The 25,718-nt window shown below is 40.7% G+C and overlaps 1 protein-coding gene across 2 annotated transcripts; it reads right to left on the bottom strand.

Annotated features, from left to right (window-relative positions):
• On the bottom strand, positions 1-21,930 carry LOC101822819 (zinc finger protein 120). 2 transcript variants are annotated; one of them, XM_040742193.1, is made up of 6 exons: positions 21,809-21,930; positions 5,894-6,020; positions 5,631-5,691; positions 4,363-4,484; positions 2,945-2,964; positions 1-2,620 (listed from the first exon to the last, which is right to left on the bottom strand). In XM_040742193.1, the coding sequence occupies exons 1-5, from the start codon at positions 21,833-21,835 to the stop codon at positions 2,954-2,956; spliced, it is 348 nt and encodes a 115-aa protein (XP_040598127.1). In that variant the 5' UTR covers positions 21,836-21,930; the 3' UTR covers positions 1-2,620; positions 2,945-2,953. The 2 variants fall into 2 exon arrangements, with proteins under 2 accessions (XP_040598127.1, XP_012981991.2); XM_013126537.3 differs by having other exon boundaries at positions 1-4,484.
• Positions 21,931-25,718: the final 3,788 nt, after the last annotated feature.

Here is a 25,718-nt window from a genome sequence, read left to right as displayed (position 1 = left end):
TATTTTAAACTCTCTTCTTTATTTATTCTTTGTGTTTTTCACATCACGCATCTCAATCCCAATCACCAACCTACCCCTTTGTACCCATCCTCTGCCCTTGCAACCTGCCCCACAAAGTAAAATTTAAGTGAAAAAGGAGAAAAAAATAAAACAAAGAAAGATCTCATCATGGAAGCTGTAGAGTGACACAGTGAGTCACACAATTTACCCTTTTATTGATATATCTTTACTTGCAAGTGTCCAGTGCAAAGAGACATTTGTCTGGTTTGAGTCCTCTGGTTTCTGCTACACTAGCGATACTGGGCCCTCACTGGGACTCCTCTTGGACATTCTGTTGTTGCCCTGTGTCACGGAGACCCTGCAGCTTTGGATCTACAGGCCTGGCCCCTTCACATGCTCCAGAAGATCATAAACAGGGTAGATTTGGGGGGTGTGCCAACTCATAACCCCAGTTCTGTGTATGAGTAGTTTCTGGTTTGGTCAGTCTACCAGCTCTCCCCCATCCTTGACCATGGGGCACTGTACTGACTAGGTCACTCTTTGCAGCGATAGGCAAGGGGCGGGGCCAGTCCATCTGCTTTCATGCCCTCGGGGTCAGCTCTACCACAACTACAGCAGCAGGGCTAGCTTTCCTGTGTTGTCCAGGCAAGGTACAGGTGCCACTCTCCCAAGTGCTGTAGCTGGTGATGGGCAGGCACAGCTCTCCCACTCTCATGACCTCAGGGCCACCCATGACAGGCAGCAAGGAGCAGGGGGGTAGGCATCTCTCCCCTGCCCACACCACCATATTGCGGATGAGAGATGGGGCTACATCTCCCAAGCTCACATTCTTGGGGCTGGTTCACCCACACCCTCCAAAACAGGGTTGGCTCTAATGTGCTGCCAATGCAAGGTATAGGGCTTATTTTCCAAGTGCTGCAGCTGGTGTGGGGCAGGAGCAACTCTCCCACTCTTAGAATCTCAGGGTCAGCTCTCCCAACCACCACAGGCCACGAAGGGTGGCAGGGGTGGGGGTAGAGGCAAAAAGGTTTTGGAGAGATGGCTCAGAGGTTAAGAGCACTAACTGTTCTTCCAGAGGTCTTGAGTTCAATTCCCAGTGACCACATGGTGATTTTCAATCATTGAAATGAAATCTGGTGCCCTCTTCTGGCCTGCAGGCATACATGCAGACATACCACTGTATACTAAATAAATAAAACTTTAAAAAATCTCATTGTCATTACATAATTTGGCATCTCTAGATAATTCCCATGGAAGCAGTTCTTCAAGATAAAGTGCCAAATAGACAACTAATGGGGACATGAAGATGCATGGAACTTCAAATAACAAATATACATCCATAGTACATCAAGCTATGCTGTGAAATATACAACTGACTGCTGATTATCCTACATTATTACATCTCTACCAGACAGATGGAAATGCTGCTTTGGATACACATATAAAGTATTTAATGTTTCTTATGTTCTCTTCTATTAAGCATTTTAACGTTAACATTGTTGACAAAATGGCAAACATTGGGGGTACATCATCTACAGCTGGACTTGTACTCAGGAGGCTGGCACACAATGATCATGAGTTCAAATGTATCCATGACTTATTACTGACATCTAAGTCAGGCTGGATAACAAACATTTCAAATAAATTTGTGAAAATATGAAAAATAAAATCAGGAACAACAACAACCCACCACCCTTTTCACAGACACCCTATCTTGAAAAGTATTTAATTAAACAATGGACCACTTAGATGATGTATAGGGGGAAACTTAGGACTCCACCATTAGCCACGTGGCCCTCTAAAGATACATACAGATGTGGTAACCAAAGGGCAGAACCGTGCTGCTAACCACACCCACTTTTGGGTGTGGCTAGGGGGCGTGTATGGAGGAAGGAATAAAAGACTGAACAGCAGAGCACTCGCTCTCTTTTTGGCTTTCGGTTTGGTAGCGAAGACTTGACTCATCTGGGTTGCCCATTTTCTCTTGTGTAATTTCTACAATAAACAGTTACCTATACCCTCAACAAGTGTGCCGTTTATCATTGCAGCATCAATGATGGGCATCCCATTCTATAAATTACTTAAGAGAAACAGAAGATAACTGTGATATATAACTCTTTACCAAATCACTTATATGAACAGGGTTTTTCTCTTGAATGAGTTCTTCCCTATTTCCTGATATCAAGATGATATAAAAGCCTCTATAGTACTCACAGGGCTAGAGAAATGGCCAAACAGTTATGACAAATTCAATCCTAGGATCAAGGTCAGGTTTTTGATACTTCCTGTAACTCCTATTACAAAAAAAGAGAAAAATCCAGTGGTCTAAACCTTCTTGGGAACCAGCATGCACATGTGCATACCCACACAGAGACACACTGACATCACATAACTGAAACTGAATCAAATCTTTAAACAAAATTTCACTCATGAATATTTTTCTCTTGTATTCATTAATTCCTATAACACAGGTGTTAAGGCATTTAAAGGCTTACTTACAGAATGTTCCTTCATCATGAATTGGTTCGTGTAACAGAAAGAAATCACATAGGACTGAAGACAGAGAAATCAATCATTCTGAGTTGGTGGGGTCATTTGGGAAGATTTGGGAAATGCTACCCTGCGGGAAGAAAAGTCACTGGGTTGCATCTGAAAGTTTACATTCACACACCATTTTCAGTCCCCACTCTGTGCTTCACGCTGCAGATTGAGGATGTAAGTTCTTAGGATTCTGCTTTAGCTGTTATATCTGACAACTGTTGCCATGCCACGCTCACGTGATTCTGTATCCCTCCGGAACCAAGTACCAGCTCTTTCATAAATTGACTTAGACATTACGTTTTATCACAGCAACAGAAAAGGCACTATAACACATCCATAAGTTTTATACAAGGATGAGCTAGTTCATGTAATTGAAGTATGAAATTTAAAAGGGATAACTTACTGTTTAAATTCACAGGGCTTCTGTCCACATGCATTTGCAGGTGCAAACAAAATAGAGATATATCATAATGCTTGAACAGACTGTTGACATTCATCAGATTTTTTTTCTCCACAATAAATAATCTTTTAAGTGTGCTGGCCAAAGATCTTACCAAATGCTTTGTAGTCAAATTCCCTTAGGTATGAGTTCTTTCAAGTTCTCAAAAATCATTGTGATATGCAAAGGCTTTAACAGACCAATTGCACACTACAAGTTTTACTCTTGTATAGACTACAATGAAGTGCAAACTTGGCCATACTCAATATATATTATATATATATATACATATATATGGTTTTTCTGTGATATGATTCTTTTCTCATGATTTTGAAGGCTGTTGATACATGCAAAGGCTTTATCACCTTTATTACATGTGTAGGGTTTCTCCCCACTATGTGTTCTTTTATGTCTTTGGAGACTGCTAAGATGTGCAAAGGCTTTAGCACATTAATTGCACTCATAAGGTGTCTCTCCAGTATGTCTTCTTTTATATATTCTGAGACTACTTTGACACGCAAAGGCTTTAGCACATTCATTATATTCCTAAGGCGTCTCTCCAGTATGTGTTCTTTTGTGTACTTGAAGATAACTACGGCGTGCAAAGGCTTTGCCACATTGATCACATTTGTAAGGTTTCTCTCCAGTATGTGTTGTTTTGTGCCTTTGAAGATGACTGTGGCGTCCAAAGGCTTTATCACACTGATTACATTCATAAGGTTTCTCTCCAGTATGTGTTCTTTTATGCATTTGAAGATGAGTGTTACATGAAAAGGCTTTACTACATTGGTTACATATGTAAGGTTTCTCTCCAGTATGTGATCTTTTATGTATTTGGAGATGACCATGCCGGGAAAAGGCTTTACCACATTGATGACATTCATGGGGTTTCTCTCCAGTATGTGTTCTTCTATGTATTCGGAGATTACTATGATGTGCAAAGGCTTTACCACATTGATTACATTCATAAGGTTTCTCTCCAGTATGTGTTCTTTTATGTATTGCAAGACTACTCTCACATGCAAAAGCCTTCCCACATTCATTACATTCATAAGGTTTCTCTCCAGTATGTGTTCTTTTATGTATTTGAAGATGACTATAACATGCAAAGGCTTTGCCACATTGATTACATATGTAAGGTTTCTCTCCACTATGTGTTGTTTCATGCCTTTGCAGATGACCATGACGTCCAAAGGCTTTACCACATTGATTACACTTGTAAGGTTTCTCTCCAGTATGAATTCTTTTATGTTTTTGGAGATAACTGTGTTGTGCAAAGGCTTTGCCACACTGATTACATTCATGGGGTTTCTCTGCAGTATGCTTTCCTTTCTGTATTTGGAGTCTACTATGCTGCGCAAAGGTTGCACCATATTCAATACCTCCATAGGGCTTCTCTACAGTATCAATTCTTGCAAGCCTTTGAAGATGACTATGACATGCAAAGGTTGTACAACATTGCGTGTATTCAGAGGGTTTCTCTCCAGCACAACTTTTTTCATGCCTGTAAAGATAATTGGTACATGTAAAAGCTTTTAACACATTCATTACACTGATGAATCTTTGTATCTGCATAAATTAATTTTACAATTTGGTCTAATTGCAAAGAGGAATCAGATCTTAAGGTTTACACTCATTGTGTTCCCCTTTATTAAGGGTTATTTTGTGTTTCTGAAGATACCTGTAATAGTAAGAGCCTTTTCTAAAATATGGCCCATACATATAGCATCTTTTTTCCATATGAGATTTTTCACATATTTGAAGAGAACTGGCAGAACTCAGAGCTTTACACACTTATTGCATTTGTAAGTTTTCCTGTAGTGTGAGTCACACCACATTTGCACAGTGAACCATGACAACCAGATGTATTTATACATTCCAATATTCATAGGGATTTTCTGCAATGTGAGGTTGTTGATGTATTCCCAATAAAGTTGGAAAACTAATTAACTGTAAACTTGTACATTGTATCACATTCAACAAATCTACTCAAAGCAGGGACTACTAACTATCTTCTAACTGTTCTGGGAGAAAAAGAGGTTCGCTGTTTCTTTCTATATCCTTATGTGCAGATGGCTTGTATCCAGAGTGATAGATAAGATATCTATTGGAAGAAGAATAACAAAGAAAAGATATTCACTGCATCCATATATTTTGACTTTCTGTTCCTCATAGACATGTGGTATAAGTATTAACATTTCTCACAGCAACCTTCTTGACTCTTATAAACTTTCCCTCTCACTAAACTTAGTAAAGTCACAAGAACATGAGTAATATGAGTCTTTCTATGGATGATTGTTTACTAGAAGGTTTCTGAGATGTATTTATGACCTATTCAACATCTATACCTTTTTGCAATATCTAAGTGATATGAAACTAAAAGGATTGGCAGTTCCACAGGGTAGCTCTTATGGGGCTATGATTCAAATGGTGCTATTAATTAAAGCATTCTTTCCTTGTCTTCTTTCTTAAAGAAATGCCTTGCAAATACATATCAGCTACCTGACATGAGGTATATGGTTTTGTGAGAATTTAATAATCATCAATACATGTTATACTGTGATTATTTATACTGTCTTTTCTTTAAAACTTCTAGGACATATTAAAATTTCTTCAAATGTACATTTTATCAGCTGTAAATGAAAATTACCTTCCATGTCTTCTAGAACTTTGACATCCTTCTCCAATATTATGGTCTTTCCAATTGCAGCCTAAAATATAGTAGCAGAACATGTATGACACATTACGGGAAATTTTACAATATTGAAGTTACTATCTTCAGTGAACCTTAAGCCCATACCTGATTTATTCACCTCATTTTTCCTCTTTCTCAATTGAAATTACAGAAGCGTATCAATAACCAAGAAACAGTTCTTCCCTTATTTTAAAATATGAAGGGAGATTCAGTCTTACCTATAGCAGTGAGGTTCCTGCAGGTTTCCAGCATCACATCTTTGTAGAGATTCTTCTGGGAAGGATCCAGCAAAGCCCACTCTTCCCAAGTGAAGTGAATATGCACATCATCATAGGTCACTGCATTCTAAAATATCCCACACATGTGTACAACAGAAAGCGTAATACTGAAAAATTGTAGATGTATACTTCTTTGACAATATGTTCATATAATTTTGTTGCTCCCCACACTTATTCTATGACACTGAAGTTGTAATATAACACTAAGTCCCTCTAGAAGGAAACTGAATAAGAGGTTCACCTCTGTCCTTTTTGTACCCTTTGAATAGGATATAACCTTGAAAGAAAAATGCCTACTAACAGACATAAAGAGAGGCAAGCAAACCGATCAAAAGAACTGAGAATACATCAGAGTGATTGAATGGAAAACTACAAAGTATAAATAGATTGGCAAGCTGGGTGTCTTCACTCATGCCTTTAATCCCAGGACTCAGGTGGTAGAAGTAGATGAATTTAACTGAGTTGGATGCCAGCCTGTCATATGCAATGAGTTTCAGGATAGCCAGAATTACTTACATATTATTAAGACCTGTCTCCACCACAAAAATCAAACAAACAAAAAGGAGAACTGAGAGGTTTTTACAAAAGTTCTTACAAAGAATGCATTCACTCCAGTTCTGTATTCACTGCCCAGAAACCTGAAGTGCCGCAGTTTAAACTGTAACATTAGTAAGATCTTACTAAAAATGAATGCAGTTACAAATAGACAAATAAAAATATTAGCAACGTAAATGTTGCTCGTTAATAAACAACATAGGGAAGGATAGATGATTCAGCAGTTAAGATCTCCTGCTGGTCTTGCAGATAGGTGGTTCAGTGGCCAGTAATTATATGGAGGCTCACAACTATTCATTACTCCAAGTGCAGGAGTGCTGAGGCCATTTTCTGACTACTGTGAAAACCAAGCACACATGTGGTGGATATCTATCTATACATACAGGCAAAATATTCATATGTGTTCACAGGAATTCAAAATAACAGCAGTGTGTAAGAAGAATGTCACACATCTGCAATTCAATGACTCACAGGCTCAGGCAATATTAATTTCATGAATATTGCCAACCTGGAAAGAGAATGAGACCCTCTGCCACATTTACTTCAAAATTAAAGTTGTGGGTGAAACTCACATATGCCTGACATTCATACAAAAACCTACATTCCAGGCCTACCAGCTAATAATAATAATAATAAAAGCAAGCATGTTGGCCCACCTTTAAAAACCCAGCAAGCAGTCCAGGATCCCGAATCATTTGAATCTCTGAGTTGAGGACAGCCTGGTCTACTGAGCTACTTTCAGGGCAGCCAGGGCTACACAGAGAAACCTTGTCTTCAAAAACAACAATAAAAAAATCTAGCCGGGCAGTGGTGGCGCACGCCTTTAATCCCAGCACTCGGGAGGCAGAGGCAGGCGGATCTCTGTGAGTTTGAGGCCGGGCTGGACCGCCAGCCTCCGAAACAATACAGAGAAACCCTGTCTCATAAAAACCAAAAAAAAATAAAAATCAGGCTACCAAAATAGCTTAGCATTGAATAGCAGTTGTTTCAGTTGTTTTTTTGTTCTTTAGTGATATCATCTATAATGGTGGTGAAGTCATAACAACAGGACACAAAGAACAGGAAGTGGGTTGAGGATACAGACATGCAAGTCCTATCCCCAAAGAGGAGTTCCATCCAGAAAGACTCCTTCCACTAAAGGTTCTGCAAGCACTCCAAAGATAGCCACCAAGGAGAAACAAGTGTTCAAAATCATCATACTATCTGGAAGCTTTTCATTTAATTGTCTACATTCTGACCCAGGTCGCTATCATCCCATTATGAACATGTATTTACTCTAACTTTAATGACTATTATAATCTGCAAGAGTCCCCATTCTGCTTCAATGTCCAAAGTCTCTTTTGACATCCAAGGCAATAGCTTGACTGTAACAACTTATAAAATCAGAAAACAAGTTACATCTTTCCAACACACAATGGCACAGAATGCCCATTCCCATTCCAAAAGAGAAAAAGAGAGTCATAGTGCAGGAAGACTGGACCAAGGCAAGACTGCAACACAGCAGGGAAAACACCAAATCCAGTAGCTCTGTCTCAGGCACATGGGGCTTCAGTTTCAAAGGGTTTAGATGGCTCATGTTTCCTGCAACTTCTCATCCATACATCTATCCATTTGGCTACTTCTACTACCTATATGCAGCTCCCCATGGAAGATGTCTCAGAGCTTCGTATCTCAACATCTTGTGCTCTCAATGCAACCCAGGCTTCATCCTCACAACTTCATACAATGAACTCTCAACATACGACTGACTCTGCCATAGATACCTGCAACAGTGCTGAAACCACAGGCTAAGAACTCATAACCTGAAATTTTGATTTCTTCTTGTTTCCAGTACGAGCCCAAAATGGGTGATTCTGTCAAGTCTGGCTTCTTAATTAGGATGGAACCTGCTTCTCTTTGACCACAACTGCAACAGGTCATGCACTGAGCTGCTTCCTGGGACTAGGAATCACTTTGCCTAATCTTTCCATTAACTGATGGAGTATTATTACCCTTAAGACACCTTGCTAGGTTTCAGCTGTAGGGCCTTCTCTTTAATGGTGAAAATCTCCATGAAAATTCCTGCCACTGTTTCAGCACTTGACTGCCATCATTTTCATTTATTTCTGCTCCACTTGCTGATTTTTTCACTCTGTAGTCCTGAATGAGTCCTGAATAACCATCCAACAGATTCAATATTCCATCTAAGAAACCAGCTCATTACTTTTTAATGCTGCCTTACTCAATTTCTCAGGGCATGGGCAAAATAAAAAGATTTCTGGTCAAACTATCACACAAATGACCTCCAACTTATTTTTACATGGAGTCTATTTCCAAATGAAATTCTATGACCTTGATTTCCACTGTCTGCATCACTCTAAACACTCCCATCTTCTAGATTTTACAAGAGACAGTTAAGTTCTGTGTACAGCTTGGTATGTATTTATTCCTCCAAAAGATGATATTTCCAAGTTCTGACCAGCAACAAAATCACTTTTGGTGGTCCATTTTTTTTGTTCTAATTTGTGTTGATTATCTCTTTTAGCCTAAAGCTTCTCAGATTGTGAACTGGGACTTTTGTCTGATTCGATCAGATCACTGTCCATCATTGTGGGAGCTTAGGATAGAAACTCAAGCTAGCAACTGAAGGCAAAAAGCATGAGCAAACATTGTTTCTTGGCTTTCTCTCTTGCTTCATCGTCATCTCTTTTATTCAGCTGAGGCCCACTTACTGAGGGACATTCCTCAGTGGAGGAGCTTTCCACATCAACCATCAATCAACACTTTCTCTCAAAGACATAGCAGTCTCTGCCTATTATGAATAAAGCTGCTACGAACATGGTTCAGCAAGTGTCCTTGAGGTAGGATGGAAGAGCATCTTTTGGGTATATGCCCAATAGTGGTATAACTGGGTCTTGAAGTAGAAAGATTCACAATTATCTGAAGAACTGCCATATTGATTTCCACAGTGGCTATACAGGTTTGCACTCCCCCCAGGAATAAAGGAGTGTTCCCCTTGCCAGCATGAGCTGCTACTTGTTTCATTGATCTTAGCCATTTTGACAGGGATAAGATGAAATCTCAAAGTAGTTTTGATTTCCATTCCCTTAATGGTGAAGAATGTTGAACATTTCTTTGTTTATCAGTCATTTTAGATTCCTTTGTTGAGAATTCTGTTTAAATTCATGTCCCGTTTTTACTGGGTTATTTGGTTTGTTAATGTCTTTTTCCATGAGTTCTTTATTATCTCAAGTGAGGTGAACCACATAGACAAACATATGTACTTGGTGTAAGTGGATATTAGCTGTTAAGTAAAGGATAATCACAGCACAGTCCATAGACCCAGAAAGGCTAAGTAACAAGGATGGCTGTATGGGGCATGCATGGGTCTCCCTATATGTTAGTTAGGGTTTCTACTGTATGCTGAAATGCCATGATCAAAAGGCAAGATGTCCAGGAAAGGGTTTATTTAGCTTACACTTCTAGATCATAGTCCTTCATTGGAGGACATCTGGAAAGGGACTCAAGCAGGGTAGGAAACTGGAGCAGGAGCTGATGCAGAGGCCATGGAGAGAAGTTGCTCACTGGCTTGCTTTTGGTCATAGTATTTCAGCATAGTAATAGAATCCCTATCTAAGACAAATAGATACCAGGGACTGGGGTACTGCTGAAATAGGCCCGACCATGTTCTTGTCTAGAGGCATTTAAACTTTGGCACTTTGAGTTAGGAAAGTGTTGGCCTGAATATGATATTTCAATATAGGCCTCAGCTCAATTCCAGGAGCTTGAATCTCCTGTAGTCTTTTAGGCTGGTTACCTGCAGATGGCCTGGCCACAGTGGAGAATGACATAACAATAGACCTAGGCCCCATACCCATCATATGGACATGCCTGGGGGCCAGTGAGGCACACCAGAGGACTAGTGAGACAAGTGTTATGAGAGGTCTGAGGGTTTGTATACGTGAATTCCAAGGCATCTCTAGGGTTAAAGGAAGTGTTTCCTAGTCAGCCCTATATACATGATAATACATGTCTTCCTCCAGTACCCATGCTTCTAGAAAACTATTTAAGGGGATGTTTGAATAAACCAGTATCTCCTGTATGGACTGGGAGCCCTCCTGAAATGACAAGATATCTCTGTCTTGTTCTTAACGCCACCGGGGAGCTACGACTTCCCTGATCCACACTCCCCCACCTAGGGTCGAACCTGGGACTGTTGGGCTAGTTCCAAACACAGCTCCAAAGACATCAGTCCGGAATAGATGGCCCCTGCAGTGTAGAACTGATACAGGCTGGACCCCGGCAGGAAAGCAGTAGAATGATTTAAGTGCTGCTTAATGAATGGGCCACACTAGTAGGAGCATGGAAGACAGAGACAAAAAGTTTGTCTGAGTCTAAAGTATAGAGATTTGGATTAATTCCATTGGCAGAGGAAATCTCAAAACAGACAGTATAGACTCTATCATACGGTTACTAGTGTTAAACCGTAGTGAAGATAGATAATGAAAAGGAGCAAGCTGAGCATGGGAAAATATTTGAGGAGAAAAAAAAAACACCAGAAAGTGGATGGAGCTAAATCCTGTATTCTAGGACATAAGCAGATTAAGAAATGGAATAAAGAGAGTGGTGACATCAGGGCAAGATCCCAATCAGCTAAGTTTCCAACCTGTGAAAAGGAATTAAAGGAAAGCTTAGAGCCAGGTGTGGTGGTACATGCCTTTAATACCAGCACCCAGGAAGGCAGAGTTTGAGGGATCTCTGGGTTTGAGGCCAGCTTGGTCTACAGAGCAAGTTCAAGGACATCCAAGCTTAGTCATAAGAAAGAGAAGATGTAAGTAAATGAGGGGACCATGTTCCAACTCCAGCAAGCAGCAGAACTTGGCAGTTTTTGGCCTCATGCTCCTGGAGTTAAGGATAAAGAAAGGGGCTAAGGAATTTGCCCAAGACTAAGGAAAGCCTCTGAGTCCAGACATGTGTCAGGGACAACCCTGAATGGAAGTGGCCATTGCATGAAGCTGTAAAGTTGAAATCTGGATTGCCTTGGATATGCGAGAGTCATGCAATACCTGTCAAGTAGAGCTGCTAACAGAAAATGGAACCAGCCCAAGACAAAGAAGTATGTTGCAGTCAAGAAAGCTGAAAGGAGTTGAGGTTCTGAAGAGCATGTTGACATCAGACATGGAGATGCAGAGTTTGAAGTTTGCCCAACTAGCTTTCAGAGTTGCTTTGGTCCAGTATTTCTTCACTCTGTTACCTTCCCTGTGTTTTGGAATGGTACTATATATCCTGTGCCATTACATGTTGGAAGCACATTATCTGGTTTTTAATTTTATATTACAGGGGATTACAGTTAAGAGAGAGTATTAATCTCAGGAAAGAATTTGAATTTTGGACTCAACATTGTTGAGACTATGATAGACTATGGGGACTCTTAAAGTTTGACAGGATTTATGTTTGCATCATGATATGGCCACAAGTCTTTGGGGGACAGGGAGTGGAATGTGGTGGTTTGAAAGAAAATGGTCCCCAAGGGAGTGGCACTATTAGGAGGTGTGTTTTTATTGGAGGAATGTGTCACTGTGGAGACAGGCTTTGAGGTCTCATATATGCTCAAGCCACACCCAGTGGCTCAGTTCATTTCCTATTGCCTGCAAAAGGACTATCCGCTACTTTGCCAGCACCACATCTGAATGTATGTCACACCATGATAATAAACTGAACCTCTGAACTGTAAGGGAGCCACACCAATTAAATGTTTTTCTTTAGAAGAGTTGCTGTGGTTACAGTGTCTCTTCACAGCAATAGAAAACCTAAGACATCCTGGAAAGAGGAAACAATAGATTTTGTAGTGGATTGGCTTTGGGAAAATAAAGGATCAGGTGAGTAAGGAAGGAACAGAGTGAAAGAATACAAGGAAAGATGGCTGAAATAGGGGAGCTTTTAGGGGATTCTGTAAAAGCCTTGTGCAGTGGAAACTTTCTTTCCACTGTACAAGTTTACTAGGGTGACCCTAGTAAAGTCTCCACATAATCAAGAATATGGAGCCATGTAAGGCTCTTGGTGGTAGGACTGGGACAACAACCCAGCCACAAAATATAACACAGATATGCCAAGAAGTGAGGAGAGTTGAGCCATTAAGATCAAGAAAAATAAAATTGTCTTTCCACAGAAAATTTCAAAATCAACAAAATTCAAGGAATTCATAATATAGTAAATTTTCTGAATACAAAAATTAGTGAAGGTCCATCATTTTCTAGTGAAAACAACAATATAATTAGATGATAATTAACAAAACTAACAACACCACTGACAAAGCATGATTATGGGGCATTCTCAAAAGGCTTAGATATCTCTATTCCCTGCAACTCATACATATCTCTCCTTCCACTCCCTGAATACAACTCTCTGTGACAGATGTCTCATGGTATCTCAATACCCTATGGTCTCAAACAACATAAACTTATCTTCATAACTTCATGCAATGGACTCTCATAGTCTCCTCACTATGAAAAACATATAGGGATGTAACAGTGCTGAACTGAAACCAGAGGAAGAATCCATGACTCTTAAATTTTACATCTTTCTTGTTTTCAGAACAAGCACAGCATGGGTGGTCACCCCAAATTTGGCTTCTAATTTATGATGGACTCTACAGTGCTTGGACCAGAGTTGCAGCATGTTCTGTATGAAGTTGCTTCCTGGGACTAGGAATCACTTTGCTTACTCCTTCCATAAATTAAAGGATTAGCTGGATGGTGTCTTGCCCTTAGGGCCCTTGATAGGCTTCCACTGTAGACCAAGGGTCTTCTCTTCAATGGTGATAATCTCCTTGGAAGATCCTGCCTGTTTCACCACTGAACTGCCATCTGAAACTACCTACTGCTGTTTTTCTCTATAAAACATAGACCTTTTCATTTCTTTCTGCCCCACTTGTTTCTTTTTCGCAGTAGAAATGAGTCATATGAAATAACCATCCAACAAAATCAGAGTCTATTTCCCATCTTCTCAGTCTGACAAGAATAGCCAGTTAAGCTCTGTGTGCAGCTTTCTATGGCTTTTGCTATCTAATATCTTCAACATTCCTCCAAAAGTCATCAATCCCTGGTCCTTTGCATCAACAAAATCAATTTTAGTGTACCACTTTTTGTTCTAACTTGATTGTTTCTTGCTGCAATTAAATTCTCTAACCAAAAGCACCCCAGGTAATGAACGGGTTTGTTGGCTGATACTGTCATATCACAATCCATCACTATGGGGGCTTAGGATAGAAACCCAAGCTAGCAACCAAAGGCAAAATCCACGGGGAAATGTTGTTTATTTGCTTTCTCTCTTGTTTGATCACTGTCTCTGTCTCATGCTCAATTAGCTCTCTCAACTAGCCCAGGCCTACTTGCTTGGGGATACTGCTATGCTCAGAGGAAGAGCCTTCATATATCAATCATCAGTTAATACAATTTCTCACAGATGTAGTAACTAGTGATTCTGACCTGGGTGTGACTCAATTGATGTTCCCTCAGATGACTCTATGCTATATCATGTTGACAGCTGAATCTAATTAAAGACAAAGAGACAATAATATATGAGAAGGTTTTAAAAACCCAAAACCAACATATTTAAACATATTAATCACTTAAGAAACAAAATTCCAAACATGAAGATAACAACTGGAAAACACAGATATGCCAAGAAGTGAGAAGAGTTGAGCCATTAAGATCAAGAAAAATAAAATTGTCTTTCCACAGAAAATTTCAAAATCAACAAAATTCAAGGAATTCATAATATAGTAAATTTTCTGAATACAAAAATTAGTGAAGGTCCATCATTTTCTAGTGAAAACAACAATATAATTAGATGATAATTAACAAAACTAACAACACCACTGACAAAGCATGATTATGGGGCATGTTCTTCTGTGTACATGTTTATCTTATTGGTTGAAGAATGAAACACTTTTGTCCAAGAGGGCAGCAAGATAGGAGGAACTAGGATATGAGGAGAATTCTGGGAAGTGATGGTAGGAGCTGTCATGTGGTCCCAGGAAGTAACATAGCTGGGCAGAAAATACCACTAGCTAACCATAGAGTCTGGATGTCTGTCCAGACAGGCAGGAAGTGACGTAGCTGGGCAGAACCTGAATATAAGCAGGGACAAACAGAAAATTGCTCTCTTTTCTTCTCTGCTAAGATGCTGAGCAGTCACAATGTAGAAGGCAAAGAAGTTGCAGGTCTGGCATTCCCTAATAAGTAAGACCACATAGATTAGTAGTTATGGGTTAATAAGAGAAGCTAGCCAATAAGAAACCCAAGCCAATGGCCAACAGCCTTCTAACAAAATTAGCTTCTGTGTGCATCTTTGGGGCAGTGAAGGGTGGTAGGACCTGCCAGGCCAGAATCTCATGCTACAGCATAAGACATAAAGATGTATCTACAAATATATGTCATGGTCCCTTAAACAAGAATGACAAACTATAATCAATATCAAACTACAAGAAATCTCTGGACAACACTTATCCTGTGCACTCTGGTTCTCTCCTTTGCCCAAAAGAGAAAATGGGCTGGACAAGGATGGCTCTTCCACCAAAATTGGAGAGATTTGCTTGAAGTTGTCTGATGTTTTAACTTTGTAGATAATAGTTTTGACGACTGTCTTAGTTAAGGTTTCTATTTCTGAGACCAAACACTATGACCAAAAAGCAAATTGGGGAGGAAAGGGTTTATTTGGCTTACATGTCCACATTGCTGTTTATCACCAAAGGAAGTCAGGACAGGAACTCAAGCAGGGCAGGATCCTGGAGGCAGGAGCTGATGTACAGGCCATAGAGAGGCATTGCTTACTGGCTTGCTTTCCATGACTTGCTCTGATGGGGAATGGTCTTCTGTGTATGTTTGTCTTATTGGTTGATGAATAAAGCACTGTTGGCAAATAGGGAAGCAAGATAGGTGGGACTCAGAGAGGTGGAGGATTCTGAGAAACAGAGGCACAGTCACTCACAATGTAGGACATGAGAAGTGTAAGAGGTCCTAACCCTTTCTTCGGTAAGAGAAGACATGTGGAAATACTCAGATTAGCAGTTATGGGTTAATAATTAAGTCAGAGCTACACAATAAGAAACCACAGCAAATAGCCAATAACATCATAATTAATATAACGTCCCCCATGTTCATTTGGGACTGACGCAGCTCAGGGACTAGGTTGGCAGGAAGAATGCTCGTTATATTGCTCAACCCACCTTCTTACAGAACCCAGACCAACAGTTCAGAGGTGGCACCACCCACCATGGTCTGGGCCCTCTCCCATTGATCACTAAATGAGAAAATGCCTTACACTTCTATGGGTGAGTAGAGAGAGAGATAAAGACAACACAGGTCTTCCCAGCTCTGCCCTTCCACACAAAGGGCAGACAAGGCCCTAGTTTTGGAAATTCGTATTTTAGCAGAAATTCTTTCAGTCTCCTAGAGCACTTTCTCTTCCTAGTGTGAGTAGCCCTTTGTGTGCACATTCCGTTACACACTCAATGTCCAATGTAACCAACCCTTTGCTTCACAGCTGGGAGATCCTGAAACCAAACATGGGCCACATTCAAACAGTAACTGTTGCTAAAGCAAAAATAGGCCATAGATTAGAAAACAATGAAGGATCTATAATAGCACTTGGAAGCAGGAAAGAGATGGTCAAAATGATGTAATTATAATCACAAAAAAATACGATAAAAAGTTTAAACAGGCTTTATGGTCATGTGCTCCAGAGGCAAGGGATTTATATTAGAGCACACAAAGTACTACTCATACCATTTCTCTCATGCTGTACTTCTTATACCTGAAAAACATAATCATGTTAAGCAGGACCACACCATTTGCTGTGGAATAATGGTACCTAAATGTCTGGCATCTACATCCACATAAGATCCAAGAAAGCTTGAGAAAGGTCAAAATACAAAAAAACGAAGACAAATGCAGCTTCCTAGTCTCATGTCTCTCAAGACGACTGCTCCTATTGGAGGAGCCAGCCACCATGCACTAAGCAAAGCTACCCTGGTGGCAGCTAACATAGCAGTATAAGATTTGTCTCTTGCGATCAAAAAAACAATACAGATGCTCAGTAAAGGCAGATCCAGATGGAAAAAAGAAAACCTCTAAATGAGTTACAGTGTGTTTAAAAATATACATAGGCTTGGGAGAGAAAAGAGAAAGGGCAGAGACAGTCATAGATTAAGCAATAGTTTAAAAATAATAAAGTTCACCAGGCGATGGTGGTGCACTCCTTTAATCCCAGCACTTGGGAGGCAGGGGCAGGCAGATCTCAGTGAGTTTGAGGCCAGCCTACAGAGTGAGTTACAGGACAGGCTCAAAAGCTACACAGAGAAACCCTGTTTCAAATAATAATAATAATAATAATAATAATAATAATAATAATAATAATGTCCTTAAAATGAATAGAGTAAAAAATAATAAACTATCTAAAGATGGGAAATGCATAGAGTCTGGATTCTGTATGTTACTGTTTTGTCTTTGGATTTTCTGATTGCTGATGAAGGAAAGACAGCTGATAAAACACATTGGATTATGAAAACTGCTGGATTAAAAAAGCTATATATTTTTAAAATATCTTGACTTCAAAATGGAAGTCAAAAGGTATGTTGCCTTGGGAGAGAGGTTATGCTTTTATTTCCACAGAAAGGAAAAGCTATAGATTCATTCAAGGTTAAAGATGATCAAGTTAGATTGAGGAAGACCCCTTGAAAATTCTTACTACAGACATAAAGAAATAAACCTTAAAAAACTATAAAACATGTAACATATTTTACCTGCTCAAACCAATTCTTACACAAAAGATCATCTTTGACTAGCATGTATTTTCAGAGCAAGGGGGTCAGACACCAATGAAAACAAATGGCCCAGATGATCCAGCCTCTCAAAATGCCTCTGTTGCAGTTTTCTCAGAGTTCTGAACTCAGAATAGCTTCAAGGCTGCTGGCTGAGGTGGTCCAGCTTCACAAACTATTCCAAGCCTCAACCCTGAATTTTCTCAGGGTCCCCCAAAGATGCCAATGCCCTCAAACATCAGGAAGTAGTCCAGAGAACAATGTCCACATCCCTAAAAGATAGATTATGGATATTTATTATCAATTAAGGGAGGATGGTTACAAACTGTTACTGGTCTTAGTAAAAGAAGACTAAATGAAACAGTTTAATTCAAAGATCTCTTCCTAAAGAAAAAAGGGGGGTATGATATAGGAATAATAGGAAAAAAGCGTAGACTACTGAATCTTCTTTAGTCCAAAAAACAACTATTATTAGATATTTTAGATTGGTATAGATTTTGGTTTATTAATACAAATTTAAAGTTATTTTTTATACTGTATGTATGTTTCTACTCCTGTTTGGAGTATTGTGCTTATATAGTTCATTTAAAAATATAATGTATAGCTAAGATATAGAGGTAATAATCAAACTGGTAGTCATATTAGGTATGTTTTCAAGGTTAAACAGATGTATTTAGATAGATGGCCTTCAAACATTTGAAAGACCTACAGAATATGGAATTTAAAATGTTTTAATAACATAAGACTTTTCTTGACAGTGAGACGTGCTCCTGGTAGAACCAATTTACTTCAGAGAAGATGATGGGCATTGAGGAAATTCTGTATGGACTTTATCTTTGTGGAAAAAAAGTAGCCATTTGGGCAAGAAAGAGAGGAAGGAAGGAAGAAAGAAAGAAAGGGAGAGGGAGAGAAAGAAAGACAGAGAGAGAGAGAAAGAAAGAAAACTGCCCTTGTCTCAATTGCTAACAGTATATTGTACAAACTGGAGCAGAAAGAGTAAAACAACAACAACAACAACAAAAAAGGTGACTGCCAAACTGCCAAGACAGGGTAGGACAGTTCTTCAAAATCCCCTGCTTCTCAAAAAAAGTTTGTCAACCAGGAGGTGGTAGCACACCCTTTCAATCCCAGCACTCAGAAGGCAAAGGCAGGTGGATCTCTGTGAGTTTCAGGCCAGCCTGAACTACAGAGTTGAGTTCCAGGACAGCCAGGGTTGTTGCATGGAGAAACCGTGTCTCACAAAACCAAAACAAACAAACAAACAAACAAAAAGTCTGTCAGATATGCTGGGCCTATAGGCCAAAGTTGGATGCCCTACTGTTACATAAGGATTTTGGGTAACTGTCCAGGCAGCCAGATGTCCCTGTCACTGGGTAACATTACATCCTTCTGGGATCTTTGATGGAGTTAAAGACTAAATACACTTTAAGTTTTTCTTAGTTAAGATAAAAAGGTAAATTAGGTATAAAACTATAAACCCACAAAGATAAATAATATTTTCTCTAAATCTGCCAAATACAAATGGAATGGATATTGTAACTATTATTCTTACTTGATAACTGTTTTTATAATATATATAATGTGTTGCTCTCATTGTTAAGACAAAGCTGATTGGCTGATAGCTAGACAGGGTTTGGGGGGAAGAGAGAATGCTGGGAAGATAAGCAGAGCCCAAGCAGATGCAGAGGGAAGCAAGAAAAGCATACCCTGTTGAAAGACGGTACAGCCACATGGCAGAGGGAAGATAAGAAATGTGGGTCAATTTAAAATGTAAAAGTTAGCTAGTGCCAGGCCTGAGCTATCCACCAAGCATTTATAATTAGTAAATAGTCTCTGAGTGGTCATTTGGAACTGGCTGGTAGGACAGAAAATTCAGCCTACACCATTTTTTGTTTGTTTTTTCAAGACAGGGTTTCTCTATAGCTTTGGAGCCTGTCCTGAAACTTGGTAGACCAGGCTGGCCCCTAACTCACTGAGATCCACCTGCCTCTGCTTTGACAGTGCTGGGATTAAAGGCAAGCGCCACCACCACATGGCTTTCCAGTTTTTCTATTTTGGTTTAGCTATTGTAACTACAGTAATTTGGATTCACAAAAGTTCAGTTCTTTAATCCAGATTCTTGATTGCCTGGTCTGTGAACCAGAGAAATGGCCATTCAGGGCTTTTAGTGATCATCTAAAATTGATTACTCACTACTCATTGCTAATGTCAACTACCGTCACAGCAGGAAAGCTTTCACCCTCCTTCTTGCCCATCCCTTTCGGTGCTGTGACTACACCCGCTTGACAGTTGGTCAGAAAACTCAATCCTTACACAAGCCCCTCTTCGTTTGTAAGTCCCCAGTAAAAGCCAGCAAAGTCTGAGGACACTCATTAACTGGCCTATTTTTCCTTCTCACAGGCCAATCAAGACCCAGCCTGGAAGAAATTGCAGGTCTATCAGTCCTGGGCAGCAGAGGCAGGATTAAATGTTCAAAGCAACTCTAAATTACATAGCGTGAGGCAAGCCTGAGCTACAGAAGACATTATCTAAACCAGTGGCTCTCAACCTTCCTAATGTTGTGAATCTTTAATATTGTTCCTCATGTTCTGGGGATTCCTCCATGACTATAAAATTACTTTAACTTCATGACTACTGTTATGATCTGTAATATAAATATCCGTGTTTTCTGAGTCTTAGGCCATGCCTATGATAGGATCATTCCATGCCCCTAAGGGAGTTGCAACCCCCTAGCTTGAGAACCACCACCCTAAATTGATAGAAACAAATAAATAAATAAAAATCAGTTAAGAAAACAATGGAGTGAAATTTGTAATGACTGGAAAACACTGGAAAACAGAAACAAGAGTAAAGCAATGCATTTAAAGAAAATAATTTTTTTAAATGATACAAATAATTGAATTTTTTAATGATAAAAATAACTGGAAGAACACTTAAACTGACTTTGAAGAGAGTAGGCACTTCCCTGGTAGAAAGAATACCATTGTATGACTTTGTCCCATGTAAAATGTTAGCTGCTGAGTGCTGTAAGGTGACACAGCCAGTGGCCTGTGTCTCAAACCTCTGAGCTGACTTAACTATGTCAACCAGGATAGCACATAAATGCATATGAGAGCTCCCTAACTTGAAACTGAATACTCAGTAGTTCAAGCTACCCTCCCTAAATTTTACACCCACCAATTTTTGACAAAAAATTTTGACATCTTCATTCACATGGAAGGAGTTAATACATGCTATGAAATTCCACAAAAAGTCACTCACCCTGCCCCATCAGGTCCTTCTTTGTAATGGGGACCCCTGCAGCTCACTGCCTTAACCTTCAGTCTGTGATCTAGCTACTGCCTAGTCTCTTTCCCCTGCAGTGTACACGGTAACTGTTCCTCCTCTGCTGTTCTGAAGCTGCGCTCCACACACAAACCCTTTTCTTGTTACTTTGATGGACAGCCCACTACATGATTCTAACCGGTCATTTTAGAACTCTGTGGTGCTACAGACTTGTAATCCAGGAATTTAGGGTGGTTAGTCAGGAGGACAGCAAGGGCAATACCCTGTGAGGCTAAGGACAGGGTTCAAGTCCACCTCAGTCTTACACTGGAGAACTTAACCAAAACCACTTTTCAGAAAGGTTGAAGATGTAGCTGTTCTAGAATTAATACACCTTTATGGCACACCAGGACTCAATGCTGGGTGTGACTGAAATGGGCATATTAAAGGCCTGTTCTTTGATGGGGAAGTGGGCATTTTGGCTGCTTGTGAATCAGGGTTGTCTCCTTTGTTATGGAAATGTAGTTTAACACCTGGATAATCCTGGAGAACAAACATTTACATTTTATCATACTAATCTCAAACAGGCAGGGTTTGCAAACTACTTATCTTTGGGGTTTTGGGAGTCATCCCACCCTTAACTAAATTCTACACTGTGCCTTGGTAAATCCTCATATCATCAATTCTATTACCATCAAGTCTACTCTTAAGCATCACAGTTGGGCAGGGAAGTGCACCTCTACCCAGGAGATAGTGTTGACAAGCTCCACAGCATTAACTCCAGATGGATCCTAAACCAAATGTTAAATGCTAAAAGTGCAGAACTTCGGGAAAATACTAGAGAGCCCCGTACTCTCCGAGTATGGTAAATCTGCCACCCATCAGGACAATCAAGGACTGCAGGCGCCAGCATTTCACAGAGACTGCAACGAGGATGTTGCTAAGCACCGTCCCGCTCCCAAAGCTCTGCACACACACACAGCCCGGGAAATGCAGGTGTTGGGGAGCTGCCACACAGACCCAGGAGATGCTAAGGACCACGCAGGACATCCAGGACCATGCTGGAAGACACTGAACTCTGCGTCTGCTCGCAGGCTCCCAGCCAGCCAGCGAAGGACCCAACACACAGGCTCGCCCAACTCAGCCGGTCGCTCCTCCCACTCCGGGGACACCCGCATCTCACTGACCATGGCCGGCCACTCCTCCCCGCCTGGGGACAGCAGTCCCTCACTCACCGTGGTGCTGCTGCAGAGCTCGCCCATGCTCTCCTCACAGAGGAGTCCCCGGAGCAGAGCACTCACACACAAAATATGAGATTTTTCTCAGACTAGCTGAGCCAGAGCCTGGCCCCGGAAGAACCCGCCCACCGGATATGATGGAGGCTCTGATTGGCTAGTGAAGCCTGAGCGAGCTGAGAGAGGCTCCCTGCACAGGGGTCTCCAGACCTGTCTTCCACCCCAAGCATGGACCTATTTCAGACTAGCGGAAGATTTGTACCAGATTCAAAAGCAAGTCTGTCGTTATTGTAAACTAACTAATGGGTTCCGTTTTAAATGTAAGCATACAAATTCAGGAGGAGGCTGATCAGACAATGTTGTGCAAGAGGAACACAGGTTACCTCAATAACATCACAGACAAACTTCACAGTTTCCTTACAACTGATGGTGTGTAGAAAGACATGGGTTCTCAGGATCTGAAGCAACACCTTCACAAAGCCTGGCCCCAGACCTTCACCGGCTCTCATAAGCATATCCCTGGTTAAGAGAAGGGGTCTGTTTTTGCTCTATATATCAGGTCCTTAGGGGAACCTCACAAGGCCTAGCCAGGTTGCCAAACTGAGTGAGGTCTACTTTCTCAAGTAATCTTCTATAAAGTTCTGCACTTTGCATTTCACACTTAGGTGTAAGAAGCATTTGGAGTTAATTTATGGATGTTATGAGTGGCATCTCATGTACTGGATAACACTCCTCTAATAAGTTGTGATGTAGATGAATAGAATTGTGGATAGAAAGGATTTACCAATACTTGGGAATTAGGTAAGTCACACAAAATAGAACGTACCTAAGGGAGGGCTGCCTCTAAAATATCCCCCAAATATCTAGTGTGTTAACTACAACTGTTAGAGATTAGGATGCTAGGACGTAAATGTCCATTCACCTTTTATGTATATTGTTATTGGTCAAATGCCTCTGGTAAAACAGCTAATGGAATGCTCATCCATGGAGAGGGGAGAGACCTCTCTATAGTAAACTGAAACATCATAGTTGTCAAAGGGATTTCCTAGTTGTGTTGCACATTAATTGAATGATGTTTTGTTATGTATTTGCTGTACATCCATTAAAAATGAAAAACATGGTTATATTAGTGATGTCATGTATTATATGACAAAAGTCTTGCATTTTCTCTAAGCTTTAGTTTAACAGATTGCACCTACGAAATATTACAATGAATAGGCATAACCTGACAGCGTAAAGTGAGTGACTGTGTAATTTCTGTGGACTAATTATTTGTGCCATGGGAATAACGGCAGACAAAATTGCACAAACGATTTGAAGGTTAGCGTGAACTAGATAGTATTCAGTTCTCCTTTAGGTAAGACTTCTCTACTGTTAAGTGAAAACGTTGTTGACAAAATCAAGTCTGGTCAGAGGATTGAAACAGGCCATTTGTCTTAGCATCTGACAGCTGATTCCAATTCATCCCCAGGGAGGGTCCACCACACTAGCTTCTGAGGCACAGGCGGCTACTCTCCCTGTCTGGGGACAGAAGCTCCTTGCTCACCATGTCGTGGCATCTGAGCTCACTTGTACTTGCTGCACAGCTCCCAGCAGTCATGTTCACATTGCAGCACATGCCCCCACTCCCAAGTCCCTCGTCAGAGGAGCGAGTGAACAGCAATGAACCCAGAAGAGCCTCCACGCCATCCGTGTGTGGGCGTCCTTCTGGAGGCCCTGAATGGCTAGTGAGGCCTGGGTGATCAGGGTAGTTCTCATGAGAGAGAGTTGCTGAAGGGTGCCACTATAGTTCTGAACTCTGGCTTCAACCCCAGGCACAGACCTGTCCCAGATCTGCAAAGATTTGTATTACAGTAGAACTCCTTCCTGACCTCTAACAGCTAACCCTTGCTGTCTTCCTGTATGCTATATGCACTTCCTTTCTTCCTCCTGAGTACAGGGCCACCAGTGTGCATACAGCATGCAGGAGTAATGCCCCTGCCTCCCAGGTTGAAGGACATCTAGCCTGATCACAAGTCAAATTTAAATTCACCAGGCTTCAGGAATTTCAACAAGGCACACCTAGAATTTTTCACACCTCTCTCAGCTGCCCTCATTAGCTAAAATATTAACACTTTCAAGCTCTCTACGGTGGCAACATCCTATTATGCCAGCACTTGGAAGGTGGAGGCAGGGCATCCAAAGTCAAAACCAGATTTAGCTATGACCTGAAACCCCAGAGAAAAGAGTCCTGAAAGGTGCAGTGTTGAAGGTATAGACTAAGGATAAGAAGACAAAGATAGAAATTTGGGGTTCACTTTTATCCTCTCTTTGCTCTCTTTCTTGCTCTTTTCATGCCTCCCTCTCTCTTTCTCTCCCCCTTTCTCTCTCACTTCTCCCCCTCTCACTCTCCCCCTCCTCCCCTTTAATAAACCCCAGGTGGTTAACATAGAAAAAAAGAAATTTGGGGTTCAGTAGGTCTGGAATGAGCTGATGCATCATGCCCAGCAAGTTTCAGAAGTAAAGCATGTAATATACTATTTTTAGGGGGAGATGGGGCAGAGTGAGTTCTAGATATTACCTTTTTTTAAAACATGGATACCTACTCTATTCTCTGTACTGAGAAAAATGATATAAGAGCATCACTATGAGGGGTAGAGAAGCCTGGGTTATAAGCAATATATTTTCTCCAAAAACAAAGGACAGCATTATGGAGGGCTCCCCTACCCCAGCTGTATGGACAACTGGAGTCATTCATTGTCAGTCCATGACAATCTGTAACCCTATTTAAAAGGCATATGATTTGCTCTTCTGTCCTTCTTGGCCACCAACCATGAAGGCAGTGTCCAGACATACTGTCCTGGCTGGGTTGACCTCAACATTACACAAGCTAGTCATCAAAGAAGAAGGAACCTCCGTTAAGAAAATGTCCCCATAAGATCAAGTATAAAAGACTTGGTGACAAGCCAGCAAGCAGCACACTTCAATGGCCTCCGGCTTGGATCCTGTCTCCAGTTTCCAGCTTTGTTTGAGTTCCTATGCTGGTTTCATTCGATGATGTAAGTACAAGGATGAGGAAGTAAAATCTTTCCTCCCCAAGTTACTTTTGTCATGGTGTTTTGTTGCTGCTACGTGTTGGGCGTGGTCAGTATTGTGGGTATGTGAGATCTCTTCCTACAGTGTTTCAACACAGCAATAGTAGCCCTGACAAAGACAAGTTGCTACCCAAAGTGTAACAGACCTGGCCATATTTTGAGGGCATAACTGGATGGTGGCATATAGAAGAATGAAAATAGAGCCACACTTATTACCCTGAACAAAACGCAAGTCCAAGTGGATCAAAGACCTCAGCATAAATCCAGTTACACAGAAACTGATAAAGTGGGAAGTGACCTTGAATGCATTGGCCCAGAAGACAAATTCATGGATAGGACACCAGTAACACACACACTCAGATTGACAATTAAGAAGTGGGACATCCTGAAACTGAAAGGCAAAGGATACTATCAATAAGACAAAAATGACAAGCTATATAGAGAATGGCACTAGATCTTCACAAACCCCATATATGACAGAGGACTGACCTCCAAAATATATAAAGAACTGAAGAAACTAGACAGAAACAAACCAAATAATCCAATTAAAAATGGGGTACAGACCTAAACAGAAAACTCTCAACAAAAGAATTTCAAATGGCTGAGACACATTTAAAGAACTGTTAAACATCCTTAACCATCAGGAAATACAAATCAAAATGACTCTGAAATACCATCTTACACCTATCAGAATAGCTAATATCAAAACACTAATGAAGGCTCTGTGCACAACTAGCCAAGACCAAGGGACTGCGCACTGAGGCTCCCAACCAGCGGGAGTCAACCCACCCAGAGACTGCCAGCATCCTGGTCCCTCTCTATGCCCAGGGGACTAG

Source organism: Mesocricetus auratus, unplaced genomic scaffold (assembly GCF_017639785.1).
Source record: "Mesocricetus auratus isolate SY011 unplaced genomic scaffold, BCM_Maur_2.0 Super-Scaffold_6731, whole genome shotgun sequence".
NCBI lineage: Eukaryota > Metazoa > Chordata > Mammalia > Rodentia > Cricetidae > Mesocricetus > Mesocricetus auratus.
This window is presented reverse-complemented; position numbering and strand designations above follow the sequence as displayed.

Excerpts from the sequence above, each read along its gene's own strand:
- LOC101822819 (XM_013126537.3), bottom strand. The coding sequence starts at position 21,835 with ATGGGCGAGCTCTGCAGCAGCACCACG. Across the intron at positions 6,021-21,808 it reads AGCTCTGCAGCAGCACCACG|AATGCAGTGACCTATGATGA; the intron begins GTGAGTGAGGGA and ends GGGATATTTTAG. Across the intron at positions 5,692-5,893 it reads CAGGAACCTCACTGCTATAG|GCTGCAATTGGAAAGACCAT; the intron begins GTAAGACTGAAT and ends ACTATATTTTAG.